The 21,207-nt window shown below is 38.1% G+C and overlaps 1 protein-coding gene across 2 annotated transcripts in view; it reads right to left on the bottom strand.

Moving 5' to 3' along the window:
* LOC146002867 (acetylcholine receptor subunit alpha-L1-like) overlaps positions 1-21,207 on the bottom strand; it is a 361,057-nt gene that overhangs the window by 96,304 nt on the left and 243,546 nt on the right. The window contains exons 5-7 of one of the 2 annotated variants that reach the window (XM_083140883.1): positions 6,709-6,865; positions 4,106-4,767; positions 1,183-2,840 (exon numbers count right to left, since the gene is read on the bottom strand). In XM_083140883.1, coding sequence (XP_082997009.1) covers positions 2,649-2,840; positions 4,106-4,767; positions 6,709-6,865 — 1,011 coding nt within the window. In that variant the 3' untranslated portion in view covers positions 1,183-2,648. Of the gene's footprint in view, positions 1-1,182; positions 2,841-4,105; positions 4,768-6,708; positions 6,866-21,207 lie in introns of those variants that run through there. The other variant, XM_083140884.1, reaches the window with a different exon arrangement.

The following is a 21,207-nucleotide window of genomic DNA, read 5'->3' as shown; positions in this document are numbered from 1 at the left end:
ACTGGAGTTAAATATTAACACTGTATGAATAATGCATAAAGTATAGAAGCGGGACATCAGACGTAATTACACAATGATGCATCGCGTGTTTTATGCATAAATTGATGTAATGCACTTTAATACACTAATGCACTTGAAGTTATTAGTATAAGGTGATATTTTCGTGTGATACAAGCAACCGTCTCCTATGAATATATCTGAGGGAGTTGTACAGTCAGTGACAAAAATAACATTTGATTGTCCTTCATTATGTTTACTTACTTTGTTACATAGATGGCACCAATGTCTGAAATATAGAGTTGAATGAATGTGAACGAAACAAGACCACGTATATATTGTTGATTTCACAGATTATTAATATTATTATTGTATGCTGTATAGCTGTTTTATCCATGAAAAAATATCCATTATTTATGCAATAAACACATCTAAGATTAGATGCTTGTTTTCACATAGTGGTTCGGATCCCACTTTTATTCTGTGCATAAAGTGATTGTAAAAACTCAAACTCGACCTACATGGTAAATCTGTATTCTGTATTTTATAACCAAAATACAAGGTGTATCATAAGTAATAGCGCAAACTGACACAGTTGAAAGAACACGATAATAGAAGCAAAAAAGTCTCAGTAAACATGGGTCTCCAAACGAGACGTTTTCGAGATAATTGCGAAATGTGTGGTTACAAGCCGCCACTGACTTCATTGTTTGTAAACGTCGTCCTAGTTGGTAAAATGTACTCTTCGTTGCTGTAAGGTTCCATTTTCACTACGCAGTACAGCACAACTGACGTGACTCCCACAGTACGATTAAACTGTGTACTGATTGTATCCATCCTGCTTGATTACAACGCCACCTCTCGGAAATCTTCTGTTTTGTAAACAAAGAGCAAACCTCGGAACGGGCAAGGAGTAAAGCACTCTGTGTTTACAAAATGCAATCAGTGACGGCTTCTAACCACACATTCGCACACATTATTAGCATTTTACCAACTAGGACGACGTTTACAAGCAATGAAGTCAGTGGTGGCTTGTAACCACACATTCGCAATTATCTCGAAAACGTCTCGTTTGCAGAAACATGTTTATCGAGACTTTTTGCTTTTATTATCGTCTGCTTTCAACTGTGTCAGTTTGCGCTATTACTTATGATACATCCTGTATATCGATGAAAAGATGTGCAGCATTATATTTGCAGATAAACGTGTGCTAGATCATGATTTAAGTCCACTATATTCAAATTGGAGTTATAGTGGGATCCGAACGTTTGACATGTACCCTACCGGGAATCGTAACCGGCTTCGTTTGCTTACAAAGTAACAATACATTTACAAAACTATGGAGAAATGTAGGCAGTAGCTGGTTATTTCAGAAATGTTGAAAAAAACATTACAAGAAGATAATATGAAGATAAATGTTTGTTCACATTAAGCATACTTGGGTAAGTTAACAGGTTGACGTTACTTTGCTTCCAAAAATAATACATTACCGTTACGTTATCATAAAATAAGAACTTTTAATTCTTTACACAAGTATCACACGTTCTCTGTAGTGTAGGTCTTCGAGTGCCACTTTACGTTCACAAGTTTTAAAACAACATAAAAAAGCATATTACTTCCATTATGATACACACAAATTCGGACAATGAGAACATAGTATGTGAAATCAAAAGTAAAGTAAATTTGATTGTTAATTTCATTAATTTTAGTCATGCATTTCCACCGACAAATTATTTTCTGCTGGTACTTTCAAAACACCATGTACTTTAAAAATAATATAAAGTAATGCTATCTGTTGCAAAACAAATTTAAGGAAATCAATATATACATATTTTGAGGACATTTTTAACTGATTTAAATATGCAAACTACTGGTACAAACCAGTAAATGTTATTAGTTTCGCTATGTCATTGTCTTTCTATAAAACACGCTACGAAATTGGGTTAATTGTTGCCATAATGTAGTAAATATTTTTGGGAATCTTTGTAATAAAGGTTGTACCGTATACTGATCATTCCCTCGTGCGTATATATCTTTAACGATGTGTGTTATATATGATAGTGTTTGCAGCAATTATTGTAAACTTCAATACGTGAATCACTGATTCTCTCACAAGTTGAATCATATGAGTTACTATATATATATGCATATGCTAAGAAGTTTATGGTGCAGGCAACTTGTTAATCGCTCAAGTTACTTTTAAGACAAAACAAGCTGTGTGCAGACAAAAAGTAGATATTTTCATTGTTATAGGATTAGAAAATTGCCATTCATATCATCACAAAACACAGCACTTAATGAAATATTGGCAGGGCATATGTTCTGCATCACTGAACTAATTAAGGGGAAACTTAATACCATGAAAGTTATGAATTCATCACTAGATGGCTCCCTATGCTTTGCATATAAACAAAAGACAGCAGAATTGTGATTTCCGGTTCTTTCCTGAGAATGGCCGATAATCTAACAGCTTCCGAAAGATTTGGACGAGAACTCCAAGCACAGCACTTCAATGAGGTCCACTGTACTTTTCTAGTGTCAAAGACTATAATCTTTTTTTCAGTTTCTTTTTAAAATTCCTATACTTCTCTACGAAGTTATGATGGCGCGTCCGCAAATATAGCACAGCCAATCCTTGAAACGAATGATTGCTAGAATTCCACGTCTGGCAGGAACTGTTGTTGCGCAACAGACGAAAGCTCCATGTCAATGGGTTTCGTGTCGTCATAGAGGGCGGGGGCTTCACACAAGATGGCGAATGTTCCGACAATGGACGCGATGGTGAAAATCCAGAGAAAGAGCCGATCGAGGACCATTGCGACAAAACCCCAATCTTGATCTTCCTGCAAGAGCAAAAGGAAGGTTATTTTAGAGAGCTTGATGAACTGGAAGTGAAAAAAAACATCAAAATTTAGACATGCGTTGAGATGATGACGACATGCAACAAGCTTGGAAGGGATATTGAGAAGATCAACCGTCTTTGCGACACATGCGTTGAAGTTGTACAGAACGAACGTGCAGGAAGACAAAATAAACATTTGAAAAGCAGCTACTAGCAACTGAGGATCCTTGATCGATACACACAGAAGGAATGGACACTTTAAAACATAGATCAAACCATGCATCAAAGCAAATGGCTACAAAAACAACGTTAAACGACTTTCAAGATCTAATAGAATTTGATATTCCTTACAGAAGGTATAAGACACATAGAAACATCAACAAAACAATGCATTAGAGGAAATTCTCAGAGAAATAACCTCAAAAAGAAATTTCAAAATCTTTCATTCATATTTTGTCCTCAAAACTTCGAATTATTCCCGAGTCAAGCTAACTTCTGGCGCCAATTTACAGAGCAAATCGGTTATGTTGCTAAGGTTGCTGTTTGCTGCCAAACAGGCGGGCAGCGTTAGGCCTAATCACTTGTTTTACTGCAAGTCAGACGTGGCAACAGTGCGTCATTACCAGAAAGGCGGGTACAGCGCCGAAACAAAGCTTGGCTCGACTTTTAGAGACAAAGAGTGGGACGCAAATAAAAACAATATAAATACGAAAAACAAATGAACATGCACACTAGCTTAAGAAATATCTGTTGTGTTTGTTTTCATTAGAAATACTTTGAAGCACATTAGTCTCATCTTCTGTTGAGCTATTTACATCGTCTATTTGACAGGGTTGTAGCATCTATTCGAGCCTGAGCATACGTGTTTCTCTATAAGTATCTTCATCAATTTCATTGCCGTAGGTTATAGAGGCAGGAAAGTGACCAAGGTACAAAAAATTAAGTTCTTTGGCATCGAGGGAATAATAATACTTGCTCAAATAGTAGTCAAACCAATAGTTCACGTGAAGACAAGAGAAGAGCTGAGAGTAAAATAAAAAAAATGCCCCATTATCACTACCATTCAGGCAACTCTTATGAGAAGCACGCACGGGGAAGCACAAAGCACATGCGGTGTAGAGAACTATTTGATCTCACACAAACTATAGATACAGGCAAGCATCAACAATAACATACTTGCAACTTCCAAAATATAGATTCCCAGAAAAAGCTTTGGACACAACACAAAACAAGCTATCAATGATATTATAAAGAAGGAGTACTTACCGCATCGAATTCGTCCTGCCTCCTCATATGATGCTGGATGAATAACACATTGTGAATAGCCTTCTCCAACTCGAAAGGATACTTCTTGCGCGCACTGTTGAGAAAATCACTCCCACTGTTCCCATCCAGCATCCCAGGACCAGGAAGACCGTTGAAGCTGAATCCACTGAATCGATTCTCAGCACCTCCATGAAGTCCATTGCAGTCCCTGATTCCCTGACGAGGATCCTGCCCACCGTTCCTGGAAGCCTTCAGATCGGCCAGGAGCTGTTCGGGGACTCGCATGAGCAACAACTTGGGAAGAGTCTCTATGAAGATCTTTCTCACCCAAGGCGCCATTTTGTGTGTGCTTGGCTTCCGGTAATGGACGTTGAGGACAACGATTGTGATGATAACGGATAATCCGACAAGGAGCATGGTGAACAGGAGGTACTTCCCCAGAAGAGGGAGCGCCAGCGACGTTGAAGGGATGATCTCGGAGATGAGCAAGAAGAACATGGTCTGGGAGAGCAGGATGGAGATGCAGAGGGCGACCTTCTCGCCGGAGTCTGCTGGCAGATAGAACACTAGGACAGAGAGGTAGGAGATGCCGACGCAAGGAACGATGAGGTTGACTGTGTAGAACAAGGTCTTCCTCCTCAGTGTGATGTTGAAGAAGATATCTGGAATAAAAAATGAGACATTTTTGGTAGCAGAGCGTGGTAAGGCTGACTCGCATTTGAAATAATTGTTCAATTTATGGACAACTTAACTGAATTAAGGGCACTTTAGGCTTAGCTGGATGTAAAACTTGAAGTGGTAAACGGAACTACTGAACTTTCCTTCCACCGATGATTGAACATGGTAGAGTGAAAAATCAAAGTCTATTACTTGAATTACATATTTAAGAAAGACGAGAATGCAAGAATAAATCCTAAACATATACAGAAGCCAAAGCAGGTTGCCCAAAGCCAACTTTAGTACTTAATAACATAAAAACAATAACACAAAATCACAAAAGGATTTGATAATTAATTACTCGCCAAATTATACAATTCAATTAATGTGCTGGACAGTGTGCAACTTTTTAAAATTATCAACTAAATATATTAGTGACGTTTGTAACCAAGAGGATTACCGTGAAGTCAATCAAGGTGTGTGAGAACAGCAGTAGCGCCGATTGGGTGCCAAAACAAAGCTCTTTTCAGTTCTTACGGCGGCCGGTCCTAGTCCTGCCAAGGGAAGTGGAGAGCGGGGATTACGCAACAGACCAACCAGACAACAGCAGTGGCGCCGAGAGACACGACGCGGCCGGAAAAAGCACTACGTGAAACTCGTTCTACTGACCCCTACGTTTCTTATCGCGCTGGATTGGACCCTTCCCCGCTCCCCACTTCCCCTGCCAGCTTCTAGAGCGCCCGCCGTAAGAACTGAAAAGACCTATAGAGGGGAAGGACATTTTACTTTCTCTTGATTGACAAGATTTGTCATTAAGAGGTCATACTACACGGGCAAAAAGAGAAGGGTAACTGACCCCCCACGCACCCCCAATCGCCGCCACTGGAGAATAGTTATTATATATAGCTACTGTATGAAAGGTGCTTCCTGGAGACAATGAAACAATGAAAAACATAGTTCGGAGATGATTATATGTATTAGCAATTATTTCGCAGGAAAAATCGTAAATCAAAATTTTCAAATAATCATGGATTTCTTAAATCAGAAATTGCATATACGGCACCTATTTACTCTGTATTTTTGCTATTCATTAAGTAGCAAAGAACATATTTCAGAAAATCAGGAAAGTTATTAATATGTAAATATCGTACAAGTTTCACACAAATGCTTTGCCATATCAAACACACCTTTCTTTCTTAAGACGGCAAAATGGAGGGAATTTGAAAGAAATTAATGTCCTTAAACATTCATGTTTCATTCTAAGTTCTACTCGTATTCAGGTAAACATGGTTTATTTGCTGATTAATATCAATCGTTACTTACACAAGCACTGAAATACAATTTTAACACAAAATTCAATTTGATGTCATAGCGATTTGGTCACAGACCTCACCTTTTCAGACTGAAATGTCGAATCATGTTCCCATTACCGGGATTGATAAAAAGATGGCGGAGATGCGAATTCCGAAGTGAACATGCAAAATGAACAATTACGTTTTCCTGTATTGGAACGACTGTTAAATGGCAGTCTTGCATGGCGCAGTGACTAAAAATCTTCAAATATTTGTAACAAGTGTAAATATGACGGTACATTCACCGCCATGTTAGTATCAATCGGCTGGTAAATTTTTGGCTTCAGGTTTACCATGTTGAAGGGTCCTCATTTCCGATCTGGTAACTCGAAGTCTATGGATTTGGCCCAGTTATATCCCTGCTAAGTATGATATTGGCCATGGTAGATAGGAGAAGACGAGAATCTGTGACACAGCCAATAAAAGAATCAAAGAATATTCCGATATCGTTATTGTAGACATCGTGTAACTTCTAATCTTGAATTAAAAGCGTCAGTTTAGTTTTCCAGTGTCGTCTAATGGCCGAAAAATTAGTGACGAGATCTGGTCTAATTTTGCCATGACCAGTAATGCTGATTTGACTTTTGTACTAACCTGGGTATAGCTCCTTGCAGCAAGGATAGGATTTCGCGTGTCTTTCGGCTGGCACTCCCAAGATGTCCCACTCAACGCTGGGATAGTATTCCCTGAGATCTATCCCAATCTCAACCTTGTTGTCATTATATTTCTGATTGATATGCTTCAGGTCAATCTGAAAGTGAAAGGAAAATAACATTCGAGTTTAAAAATTATGAACTTTAGTAAGGGAAACACATATATTTCAACCTTTCACATACAGTTTAGTTCCTTACGAGAATACATGAATAAAAAAGGTTTAGTGCGAAAGGAGTATTTTCGTTACAAGTTAAGAAACTGTTTAATTTAAAGGATCACTTGTACTTTGATGGTTTTACATTGTATTCACAACGATTTTTAAATTTTCCTTGCGACACTGTGCTATTTCTGAGACTAATATCTTCTATTTATGTATAAAAGTATGACTAATGCATACAATTATTATACCAAACACGGAAGAAGACAAATGAATGTCATGTGCGAACAATTTGAGATGAAATATTTCATCACTTACAGATTTGAAAGTTGTCAATACATTCTGAAGTACCCTGTATGAAGTTTGGATTCTAGGGGAATATTTGGAGCCATGATTTCCTAGCTTTTTACTTCATAAAAATCTCATAACAGGACCGTGAGGAGAAGAATTGCTGTTATTGCAAAAAAGTACTTTCTGTATTTCATATATTCGTAAAGAAGGAGAAAGTAAATTATGCCGACTTTCACAACTCTTGGTCAGATCTGTCGAGAGACTTCGGCGACATATTGATTCGAGAACCACATCTGCATGAGAATTTATAAGGGAAAGAATGTGATTGTCCTGGAAGTCTCCGAGAGATGATGGGGACGGAGAGGAGAGGGGGAGAGAGAGGAAGAGGAAGGAAGGGAGGGAAAAAAATAAAAGCAAGAGTCGCCCGGAAGACTTGAAAAATTGGGAGCGGAACTTCCGAGATACACTGGCATTTTGCCGTGTCGCCAATTCATATTTGGAATCCCGCCAGCCTTTCTAAAAATAGCCTCTTCTCTCAACCCCAGGAAGGGATTAACTAAATGAAGCTGTTGACGAGGTTTATTACGACCTACGTCACAGTGAACGTGGCGACGAGCAATTGGGTTGAAATGTGTGCGACCCTTTTGTTTGGCTAGGTGAGCGGGAGCGAAGAGCTTCCTTTTACGTGCAACAAACCGCTCTTTAAAGTGAGTTGGAGCTTCGTTTATGGCTCTGTGCGTCTTCGAGGCTGTGCTCTAAATATAAATATATAGAATATATTCTTTAGAGTAGTGATTCTCAATAGTAAACTCGTCTCACTTAGTACTCCGGCAGCTTGTTTCTTTATACAGCATATTTGCAGAAGATGCAATTCAACCTGCAAGTGTATCAATATACGCTGTATAAAACACATCTTATTACTACATTTGTCGTCCGTACATGGTGGTTCAAAAATAAGATTTTTTTATTTATGTATTCTTTATGTACATTTACTGTATTTTAACGCAGCATGTTATCTATCGGGCAACTATGTGCTCTACATGTCGTTCGCTGTTATCTACGATGTGCAGGAATGTTTCCATGTTTTCACGTAACTGGGCTAGACTATGTGGAATGGGTCTGAAGTAGTTCTTTCAGAAATCGCCACAGAAAAGCATCACACACAGACAGATCAGGACTTCTTGTAGGATATGGAAAGTATGAGTGTATGGAAATTAATCGAGAGAAAGGGATAGAAAGGGGAAGAGAGAAGGAAAGAGTAAGAGATAGAAAGGGGAAGAGAGAAAGAGAAAGAAAGGAGAAGAGAGAAAGAAAGGAGAAGAGAGAAAGAAATGGAAAGAGAGAAAAAATGGGAAGATAGAGAGAAAGGAGAAGAGAGAAAGAAATGGGAAGAGAGAAAGAAAAGGGAAGATAGAAAGAAAGTAGAAGAGAGAAAGAAATGGGAAGAGAGAAAGAAATGGGGAGAGAAAGAAAGGGGAAGAGAGAAAGCAAGAGGAAGAGAGAAAGAAAGGAGAAGAGAGAAAGAAAGGGGAAGAGAGAAAGAAATGGGAAGATAGAAAGAAAGGACAAGAGAGAAAGAAAGGATAAGAGAGAAAGAAATGGGAAGAGAGAAAGAAAGGGGAAGAGAGAAAGAAAGGAGAAGAGAGGAAGAAAGGAGAAGAGAGGAAGAAAGGAGAAGAGAGAAAGAAAGGGGAAGAGAAAGAAAGGGGAAGAGAGAAAGAAAAAGTAAGAGAGAAAGAGATAGAAAGGGGAAGAGAGAAAGAGAAAGAAAGGAAGAGAGAACGAAAGAGTAAGAGAGAAAGAGAAATAAAGAGGAACAGAGAAAGAAAGAGGAAGAGAGAAAGAAAGGGGAAGAGAGAAAGAAAGGAGAAGAAGGAAAGAAAGGGGAAGAGAAAGAAAGGGGAAGAGAGAAAGAAAGGGGAAGAGAAAGAAATGGGAAGGGAAAGAAAGGGGAAGAGAAAGAAAGGGGAAGAGAAAGAAAGGGGAAGAGAGAAAGAAAGGAGAAGAAGGAAAGAAAGGGGAAGAGAAAGAAAGGGGAAGAGAAAGAAAGGGGAAGAGAGAAAGAAATGGGAAGGGAAAGAAAGGGGAAGAGAAAGAAAGGGGAAGGGAAAGAAACGGGAAGAGAGAAAGAAAGGGGAAGAGAAAGAAAGGGGAAGGGAAAGAAAGGGGAAGAGAGGAAGAAAGGGGAAGATAAATAAAGGGGAAGATAGAAAGAAATGGGAAGAGAAAGAAAGGGGAAGAGAATGAAAGGGGAAGAGAATGAAAGGGGAAGAGAAAGAAAGGGAGATAGAGAAAGAAATGGGAAGAGAGAAGGAAAGGGGAAGATAAAAAGAAAGGGGAAGAGAGAAAGAAATGGAAAGCGAAAGAAAGGGGAAGAGAGAAAGAAATGGAAAGCGAAAGAAAGGGGAAGAGAGAAAGACAGAGGAAGAGAGAAACAAAGAAAGGAGAAGAGAAATAAAGAGGAAGAGAGAAAGTGGGACACAAGGGAAAGAGAAAGAAAGGGGAAGAGAGAAAGTGGGACACTAGAGAATGAGACAAAGGAGGAATAGAATAACGAAGAGAGCGAGTCAGAGGAAGATAGAAAGAGAGAAGAAGAAAGAGATAAAGATAAAGGGGGAGGGAGAGAGAGGGAGAGAAAGATAGAGGTATACGTACGAATAACCCTCATCAGCAGTTCGTTAAAAATCTATAACCAACGTGGGATATATTAATGCCCATATTGCTACTTATTGAGTAGTAAACACAGGTCGAACTTGTTAAAAACCTATTATAGCTTACCCAATACAAGTTTTCTGGCGTGAATGTGGTAAATGGAGGAATGTGCAAGCGTCAAGACAGTTTCAATGAAAGTCTCTGAAAAGAGCAAAGTTCTTTGTAAGCACAAATATTTGTTTTCAGTCTCTGGTGGAAGAGAAGTCTGTACATTCCGCTGGCGAAGGGTAATAAAGGGTGAGGATGAAGGTATTCCTTCGGGAAGTTTCGCGGCTACGAGACGCTGACATTCTTGGGAGGTCTTGCAAGTTCCCGGGGGAAGCCGAAGACACATGCGTTGCACACGCAGGGTAATTGCTTTGCACTCCCGAGTAAAAAGTCCTTGCGCAACATTATGTTCCCTGGAGCGGCAAATGCACGCTTGAAACACTACACCACCAGAAGCTTGTGTTTTTCCTCCATCCTAAAAGGTCAGCAGTTTGACTATGATTTAAGACAGTGCATTCAACCTTTAAGCGTCATGTTCCGCTTAATATATCAGAGACTGCATTAGGAAAATATTAATTGGGAGGCAGGATATGTTCTGAGGCAATCACATTTTTATTCTGTCCCGGGAATCTGTGGAGCAAGGTCGCGCATAACGGAAGAGAAGGGGAAAACGCGAGTGGGCGGAGCAAAACAGTTCACGCTGTTGATAACAGGCTTTTCGATCGCTTGTCTCAGAGGTTCTAGGGACAGAGTACAGTAAATGCGCATTTGTGATAATGAAAAGCGTTTATTTATTGATATTTTCTTGTCTGCTGGGGATGGGAGGGGACACATTGGATGATTTGGTCTCCTAGCAACCCTCTGGCGCATGAGCTATGCACTCTTTCGAATATTACCTTTGGGCGATTTAACAATTTGTATATTACTTTAACCGATGGACCCCTTGGGATATTAGATGCCCCATATGCACGGCTTGGAATATAAAATGTTTGAGATGTTCCCATTCGAATATCACATGTGAGTGATATAACCTTTGGAATATCGCCTGTTAACGATGCACCCACGGAACGTCGTCTGTGAACGATGCACCCACGGAATATTGACTGCGAACGTTGCACCCACGGAATATCATATGTGAGTGATATATCCTTTGGAATATTGCCTGCGAACGTTGCACCCACGGAATATCATATGGGTGATATATCCTTTTTAATATCGCCTGTGAACGAAGAACCCACGGAATATCGCGTGTAAAAGATGCACCCACGGAATATCGCCTGTGAACGATGCACTCACGGAATATCGCCTGTGAACGGCGGAATATAACCTGTGAGCGATGCACCCCTTGCAATATTACCTGTAATTGATTCACTCCTTGGCAAGGTGATGCATAGGATTCTGGTACACAATCTTCTGGGTAATAAACACACGGCTGAACTACTATCCGTGACAAGAATATTGAGCCCTCGGTTTACGCGCTTGTAAAATTGTACTCCGTGGGAGGAAACAATTCAATTATACCTCATTGGAAAGCTTCAAGTATTTACTCTTTTAATAAGCGTTATCTGAAAATTAATCTTAACTTTGATATCTTACTATAAAAAAAAATCACTGAAAAGTGTAGTTTTTATTCCAATTTTCACGAACGGGGAACTTAACACCATACAGTTCGTAATCGACTGTACATATAATTTTAAGATTTTGTGTACTTGAAGTTTGATTATTTCTGCACCTCTGTAGAAAAAATCAAATGCATATTTTTAATAGATGTTTCAAAAATTGGCGTTTTAGGGAAACGTGCAACCTTGAAATGCATAATTACAAATTCATTGAAATTGCAAAAAGGCGTGTGTACCTCAAATATGGTTCCAGATATTAATTATTCTTTCGCACTTCTAATATGGTAAACGGGTGCATGACGTATGGCGGGGTGCGGCCAATCTCAGACTCCGCGGGCTGCAGGCAACTTCCACAGCGTTGCCGTTTCGCTGCACTTCGCTTCGAGAATCGAGCAAGTGCTTTCCGTCTAACCGATCCAAAGTATTGTCGCAGCATAAAATAATGAATGAAATATTTCTCACATTGCAAATGGAGTACTGCTGGTTTTTTTATGGGGGTGTGTTTCTTCTAGCTGTTAACTTCATATGAACGTCGTCTCCTTCGATACCTGGTGGAGGTACATAATGGTTCGGATCTAGTCCCGATTAGCCTACCTGTGCATAAAGTGAACTTAAAGAAAGAGAAAACAACTCCACTCAGCTTTATATGAACGTCATTTTCCAAGTATTATTTTATGTCGCACATTTAAACAGATATATTGAGTGCAACGATGTTCGATCAGAGATCCAGTCTTCTCTTTATACAATAATAACGCACCAGCTGTGTACAGCGGTTTCATAAGCAAGGAAAACAGAGCGAGGTGCGTAGCGATAGCAACACATAACAATTATATTTTAAAAAATGCTCATTCGAACCCTTCACGCTAACTAACATTTTAAAATATATTTAGAACAAAAACGCATGTAAATTGTGTTTGTCTCGCAAAATTCACTTAAGCATTGTATCGCGTAGTGGTGGTGCTTTTAGCATTTAACGTGTTGCTATACATTCCACCTGAAATATTGTTTTTATATTTTGGTCTCTTACACAGCTGCAACTGTTGTAATAAGCAAGGAGTTGTGGGTTCATTTAGAGAAAAGAAGGACAACACACTAACAAATTTTCAATAAATATAATTAGTGAAAGGTGAAAGTATAAAATGCTGTTCATAATGGATTCTGTTGAACTGGATAATTAAAATAAAAGTCCTGTATCTTTTATCTCACCACATCTTGCAAAAACTCACCCAATAAAATATTGGGTCGATGCAAATATTTGTTCCCTTTTTCTTTACATACCTTTTTCACTGTGCTGACGTAACCCCCAAACACTCCGCCGTGCATTGACACCTTGGTTTATGTCTTGAGATGCGCCCATTCGTTTCTCCTGGTAGAAATATCTCTTGGCATTGACTATCATTTCTCTTGCACCACTATGATATTACCGTTTTGCCATTATCATGCAACAAAAAATCACTTCACAGAACCGCTATCACTCAATACTGTGCGTACGAACAAACACGCGAACTTGTGAGAGACCGACTGCCTGGACAGAATGCACGTAAGAATTATTATGGCTATGTGGGTGTTCAGGCAATATTCATGGCAGGAATGTAAACACAGAACTGACAAAAGAAACTTTCTCTACAATGCTTTCCTTTGCGCAACACATTGTTTCGGCTCATTTCCCGTGTCAAAGCTGCTTGGACGCGGAGTTTAAAGGGCAATGGAAACGCTTGGCAACAAAGCTCACTTGCTCTACATGCGTTCATAGCAACGATGTGAATCGCGCGGGAACCGGTTGCCAGGAAAAACAATTCGCTCTGTTGTTTTCAATTCGCACAGTGTAAAAGAATGAGATATGGAAATTTGATTTTATTCCACGGCCATCATTTTGATATGCATTTCATGACCATTGCACTGACCATTTCCAAGATTGGAACATCATAATTAATAATTAATTGTGGCTCTTCTGCAGCTGATAGTACCATTATATTTGGATATTTCCACATAATCAAGCTTCAATCACAAAAAAATGATATTTTTACGACGGTTTTACACGAAGCTACACACAATTGAATTCGACTAATGTAAAAATTACACGAAAAAACTACACTTTTACAAACATTTTTATCTGAATAGAAAACAGACAGAGTTAAAATCACTTTGTCTTGCTTTTGTCTAAAAGCAGACACTTGTAGCTTTCCAATGAGGTATATTTGACTTTTTTCCTTCCAAGGAGTACAGTTTTACAAGCACGCAAACCGAGGGTTCAATATTTTTGTCACGGATAGTAGTAACGACTTCAATAATACTCTTTATGAAAATACTACAGATAACCAGGTACACAATAAAGAGCAGCACGTGATTCTTAGTGGCTAAATCATTCAATGACGAAAAATGGTATAGGGTATTCAACAATCACGTCTTCAGAATTCTGGTTTTAAGATAAGTTAACCATGAAATCTTCTCGAACAAGCAACGAACGTCAGAAAATCATGACTTCAATTAGCCCACTCCACCGCCAAGGGAAGATAAACGAAGGAAGGGGAATCATTTCATAAGATTCCTGGCCCCGTACTTGCCAGGAGAAGCAAAAATAGTAGCACGGTTTACCTCATCCAAAGTTCATCTACTTTCCAGCACGGAATTTTCCTTGCGTCATGAATCTTAATTCAGGAACTTAATGGTCTGAGAATTACGGAGAGGAGGATCTTGGGCAAATCTTTACAGTCTTCCTGGATCGGTCGAACCGAGAGCCTTCTCGCCTAATCAGTGTGGCCAGCCTAAGTTGATAGAACACCATCTGACCATGGCAATCACTGTTTTGCTTAATTGCAACAAAGGTTCTTCGTGTGAAACATCTGAACCATTTCTCAACTTGTGCCATACTATTCAGAACGTTTTTCTAGTTTCTGAACAGAGAAAAACTTTAAAATACAGTTTTAGGAGCAAAAAACAATCAGTCAGCTATTTTATCTGCAGTGGTGCCAGGTAAAAGAACAAAATGGCTTGGTAGCTTATTAAGCTGTGCAAGTATTCATTGCGTCAACTTTACAAATGCCTTATTTATATCGAAAACCACCACATATGAAAGTATTCATTGCGTCAACTTTACAAATGCCTTATTTATGTCGAAAACCACCACACATGCAAGTATTCATTGCGTCGACTTTACAAATGCCTTATTTATGTCGACAACCACCACACATGCAAGTATTCATTGCGTCGACTTTACAAATGCCTTATTTATGTCGAAAACCACTACGCATGCAAGTATTCATTGCGTCAACTTTACAAATGCCTTATAGTAGTAGTAAATACAATAGGATGAGGACCACTTATAAGTGTAGAAAAGAAGAGGTTATTTGATTGAACAACCCGATTTGCCTACACTTAAAACAATGCCAAGAGGGGCTTATACCCCAATTCTTCAAGTGTGATATGCTCTGAATTTTTAAGAATTTTGAATTCTAGTGTAGAAAAGATGAGCCTCAACAGACAGATTTACCTACACTTAAGACTATGCCAAGTTCCCATATGATCTTATTGTTTATAGTGTGTTTTTCTGTCAAAATCCCAGGAATCTTGAATTCTAGTGTAGAAATGGTGAGCCCCCCCTCAGATTGATTCCGCCATGTGTATATTGATATAAAGCTCATAGCTCCTGGGTTCTGAGATCCAATAGAGTGTGGTGCATAGCCCCATGGTTTTTATTGCCTTGTAATCAGGAGGCTTCTGGGTTTGAGTCCTAGTAAAATGTGAAGCCTCCCCTGATGGCAAAATGTTAATATTGTTGCCTTGTAAACAAGAGGCTCGGGTTTGAGTCCTGATAAAATGTGTGAGATTGAAATACATGTGGCAAAATAATATCTCCACACGTGAGATTTTGAGAATAATTACTGCTAGTTGATATACAACTGATAGCTCCCAGATCTGAAACCTGGTAAAGAGTGTTATACAACAGAATAAAAGAGCAAAATTATTTTATATTGGGGATCACCAGAGCCTAGTTACTGCTGTTGTTTGGGTATAAAAACACCAGCTCAGCCACTAACTGCTGTTATAATTGTTTTGGCATATTGTCCATAGTTCTGTTTTTTTTGGACCAGGAAATTTTATATAAATAAACAATAAAAATGCCAAATCAAAAATATTGCAATCAATGCAAAAAAAATATATCTAGTTCTAATTGGTCTAGGCACCGGCATATTTGTGATTCTAAGAAATGCAGAAAGGCCACAAAAATGTGTCCAAGATGCCATAAAATATTAAGCAAGGCATATTACAAATGGCATAAGTGTAATTCTTATGTACAGTCATCAATATTGCCCCCACAACCATCTACATCTGGTCTGAAAAGAAAGCATGAAACACCTGTTAATGCTAGAGCAGCAAAGCAGCCACGCTATGCATCACTTATCCATAGCAGTTTTAATGGCCAATTAAGAGATCACTGTTTTGTATCAGAGCCAAGATGTGGTATTAAGAATTTTTTGAACAGTGTAAATCCTGATGTGCAGGCAATTCTAAATGCACAAAATGGCTCTTATAAGCTCTCCCTCAAATTGTTTACACAATATAAGAAACCAAATGGCACAAAATTTACACAGCCCCACATAACAGAAACTGTACCTGTATATTCAAATGCAAATTCAGACAAAATAATAAGCAGTTTGATAGATCAATTGAATATTAAACACTCTGAATTTGCAGCAAAAGAGTCTGGATGGAGCCTATGCGGATCTCCACACAAGTTATATGTTAATATTTCTGAATTCAGCCCATTACAAGGTTCTACATATTTGCCATTACCTGCCAATATTAAAAACAAAACAGCCGTGGTTAATATAAAAAATAATGATGAGAAATGCTTTTTGTGGTGTATTTTAGCTGCTTTGTATCCAGTTTCAAGGCATCCTGAGAGAATAACTTATTATAAACAATATGAACACAATTTCGATGAAGCAATGAAGGGCTTAGAATATCCAATGTCTGTTCAGAATATTGATAAATTTGAAAAAAAGGCCAGGGATATTAATGGTAAACAATTATCTATTAATGTATTTATTTGTTCCACTGGCCGTGGCAATTGCTTGATAGCACCTCTCAGAATCAGTACACTTGATGATGATTCTGCTATTCCGATTGATCTGCTCTTAATTGAAGGGGATGGCACATATCATTACACTCTGATACACAGTCTTGAAGCTTTAGTCAGAAAACAATTAGACAAATCTAAGACAATATTCAAGTTGTGCCGAAGATGTTTAACTGTATTTGATGGTCAAAAAATAGTGAATGGGGTTCGGGAAATGAATGCAGAAATTGCTAAAAACAAGTTAATTGAACATTTAAAATACTGTGGCAACTATAAACCTGTTCATATGGTAATGCCAATGCCAAGTGAAAATGCAAAATTCAAAAAGTTTGAAGCCTTGTTGGAACACCCAGCATATATAGTCTGTGATTTTGAATCAAATCTCAAACCTCTTGCATTCTGCAGCCCAGATCCTGATGAACATTCAATTACACCATACCAGTTACATGAACCTTCTAGTTTTTGTTATATAATTATACAAAATGGTGTAGCTAGTGAACCACACTTATACTTGGGACCAGATGCCATCAAAAAATTTGCACATAGAATAGAAAATGAGTGCCATGACATAGCATCTAATATCTTATTAAAATCAAAACCCATGTTGCCTTTAACAGAGAAACAGATTGAAGATTTCAACAATGCAGAAAAATGCCCGGTATGTGATTCTGAATTTTCAGATACAAATATCAAGGTACATCACCATTCTCATACAGATGGTAAATTCTTAATGGCCCTGTGTAATAGCTGTAATATTAAGATCCAGAGACCAAAATTTGTCCCCATATTTTGCCATGGAGCATCCAATTATGATTTCCATTATTTGATCAGGTACGAGGGGTTTGACAAGGAGAATTTAAATATTTTAGCAGAAAATGATGAGAAATATATTGCTATTAGCAAAATAATTAAAGTTAATGGTGTTCCTATTCACTTAAGATTTCTTGATTCATACAGAATTTTATCTGCTAGCCTGGCTACACTGGCCACTCAATTATCTGATGATCAATTCAAAATCACATGTGCCATGTTTCCAAATCAGGACCTGAAATTAATTAGGCGAAAGGGTGTATATCCATATGACTATGTTACAGATTTTTCTAAATTTGATGAGTGTGCTCTGCCACCACAACAAGAGTTTTAGAGCAAAATCAGAGGATCTGGAATCACTGATGATGATTATCACCATGCCCAGGTGATGTGGAACAATTTAAAATGCCAGACATTTGGTGATTATCACAAGGCATATTTAAAACTTGATGTGACCCTCTTAGCTGATATACTGCAGGCATTCAGAAAATCTTCCATGCAAAATTATAAACTGGATCCAATGTATTTTTACAGTGCGCCAGGCCTAGCATGGTCTGCAATGTTTTTGAACACTAAAATGCAATTGGATCTGATCCAGGATCAGGACATGTATCTGTTTATGGAGCAATGTATAAGAGGAGGCATGGTGCAATGCTCTCAGAGATATACCAGAGCAAATAACAAATATATTCCTGATTATGATCCAGCACTGCCATCAAATTATATACTTTATGTGGATGCCAATAGCCTCTATGGTTATGCTATGATGGATAAATTGCCATATGCAGGGCTTGAGTGGGTTGAAGATTTCAATATTGAAGATCTTAAGGATTTTGATGACAGTGACTATGGCCTGTTCTTAGAGGTTGATCTGACAATTCCTGATGATTTACACAACACATTTTCTGATCTGCCCCCAATTCCTGAGGTTAAGTGCTCACCTGGCTCTAAACAAAAAAAATTGATGATGACACTGGAGCCAAAACAGGGCTATGTCATATATTACAAGAACCTCCAGTTCCTGATGCATCATGGTGTTCAAGTGACCAAAATTGGCAAAGTTTTGAGGTTCAGGCACTCAAGATGGTTGAAGCCATATATTGATACGAACACAGAGCTTCGAACATCTGCAATGAGCCAATTTGATAAGGCCTTGTTTAAATTGATGGTCAATTCTGTGTATGGCAAAACTATTGAAAATGTCAGAAAACATACCGATGTTAAAATAATTACTGACCCCAGCCTGAGCAAAAAATTGATTGCAAAGCCTAATTTCAATTATAGAAGAATTTATGATGAAAATATGGCACTCTTCAACATGAAAAAAACAAAAATTAAGTTTGATAAGCCTATTTATGTAGGGGGCTGTGATATTGGAATTGGCCAAATTACACATGTTAAAATTGTATTATGATGTGTTGAAGCCTTTTTATAAGGATCGTGTAAAATTGATGTACATGGACACTGATAGTTTTGTTCTTGATATTCAGACAGAAGATGTTTATCAAGATATGTCACAGCCTGAATTGCTTGAATATTTTGATAGCAGTGAACATACAAGGATTCAACCCCACAACAAAAAGGTGCCTGGCAAGTTAAAAGATGAGACACTTGGTGATGTTATTGTGGCATTTGCTGGGTTAAGGGCCAAGATGTACAGCTTTGAAACATGTAGCGGTGTTGTTGCCAAAAAGACAAAGGGCATTGGCAAAGTAACTGTGGACAAAGAGCTTGAATTTGAAGATTACAAAAATTGCCTCAAATCATGTAGCACAATCAGAACATCAGAAAATAGAATTCAGAGTGTGGATCACTTATTGACTACAAATATTGTAAGAAAAGTGGCTCTGGACCCACATGATGATAAGAGATGCATTTTATCATGTGGCATACATACTCTACCATGGGGTCATTGTGATTTGAAAAATGGTAATCAATGCCCAATTACAGAGCATGATTTGAAATAAATAAACATGCCTATGAACTTATTTGGGTTCAAAAAACAGGCTATTATGGAGCTGCCAACACCACAACCCTCTTCTGATATAATATCTAAACTGAGTGCTTTGTTAATTATTCATCTGAACAGCATACTTACAGATGTTGATGATGAAACAGGTAAAATATTGTACATATTTAACAATAATTTAAATCATTACCAATTACCTGTAGGTGGTCAATTGCAATTTATTACAACCCCTGAGGGTGATGTTAAAATTTCAGTAGGGAGAAATATTTATAGAATTAAGCACTCAAACATGATTTCTGGCACTGTTTATACTGTTTCTGCTGGTGACTGCTTATATATTGAGGTCCCGGGATCCTATGACAAGCTTATACCTTTTTTTATAGAATTAAGAATTAGATATTCAATAATAAATAACCACTAAATCAAAATGCCTAATGATATATTTGGCCATACAAGACATGAAGATCATAGTGATGAGATTCTGATGCTTGATGTCAGAGTCAAGAAATTAAGAAGTGATTTACAAGCTTTACAAACCACACTCAATGCCAGTCTTCAATTAGAAATTACAAATTTACAATCACAATGCATGGACCCTCTTCTTAAAATTGATTCTGTACTCAAATTGCTGCTTCAAAAATATACTGACTTGGCCACACTGGATAATTTTCAAAGTTTAGAAGAAGCTGTAGCAGCTCTTCAAGCCAAATTTAAGATCCAGGCCACCAACTCTGAGCAATTGAAACAACAATTGGAAGAGCAGATAAATAATGTCCAGGCACAGCTCCAAACAATTGTCAAAAGCATAAAATCACAAGAAGATTTTGATCTAGTGATTTCCACTCTAAAGGAACAGATTCAATCATTACAGATACCTAATCTGTACCCCTTGAACAATGCCATAGCCGAGGTTAAAGAAAAAATTGAGACACCTGAAAATTTTATGAACAACTTGCCATCTTCTGATGCTTTGAGTGCAATAACTCGCAGTGTAGCCAATATTAAGCTGCAACTTGAAACATATGAAGATTTTGGAAAAATTCAAAGTACCATAACCCATCTTGAAGGTACAATAGCAGCAGTGCAAAGTGATTTGACAAATGTACAAGAAACTCAAGAATCCCGCCTGCCCGGTATTGTAGATACCCTTGTTAGTGTCCAGCAACAGATCACAAAACTTGAAAACCTCAACACTGAATCTGAGCTATCTCATTTTCATCACTTGATTGATGATATCCAAACAAAACTTGAAATTTTACAACAATCAACACCCACTCAGGCAGATATAGCCCTGCTTCAAGATGCTATGCGTGGTGTGGTTGATGCTTCTGAATTAAATGATGTGAAATTGGCACTAGAATCTTTGCAAAATACAGTATCAAATCTGCCCACATCACAGGAACTTAAAAATATAAAGAGGGCAGTGAATCGCATATTGAAATCAGAAGATATCAGGAATATCCAAACAGAGATCAAACAACTTACCCAGACAGTGGCCACTCTTCCAACTAATCAACATATTAATAAACTGCATGCCCTGTTTGAGGATATCAGAAGACAGGTCCATGATCTTACAGCTCAAAATTCAAAATTGGCAGTTGTTGAAAATTTACAGCAAATTGTAGCTAATATCAAGCAACAGCTAGGGACCATGGAATCCAATCAAGCAAATGGATTGTCTGTTTTTGCCACCCAGCTACAAGAAATTGTGCAACAATACAAGAAACTTGTTGTGGACATAAAAATCAAGCCAGGCCATGATGATGTTGTTAGGACTATCAATGAGCATCTTGAATCTGTAACAAGTAGATTG

The sequence above is a fragment of the Lepisma saccharinum genome, chromosome 19 (genome assembly GCF_977018435.1).
Source record: "Lepisma saccharinum chromosome 19, izLepSacc3.1, whole genome shotgun sequence".
Lineage (NCBI taxonomy): Eukaryota > Metazoa > Arthropoda > Insecta > Zygentoma > Lepismatidae > Lepisma > Lepisma saccharinum.
Note: the sequence above shows the minus strand (reverse complement) of the source record. Positions and strands in the feature narration are given on the sequence as shown.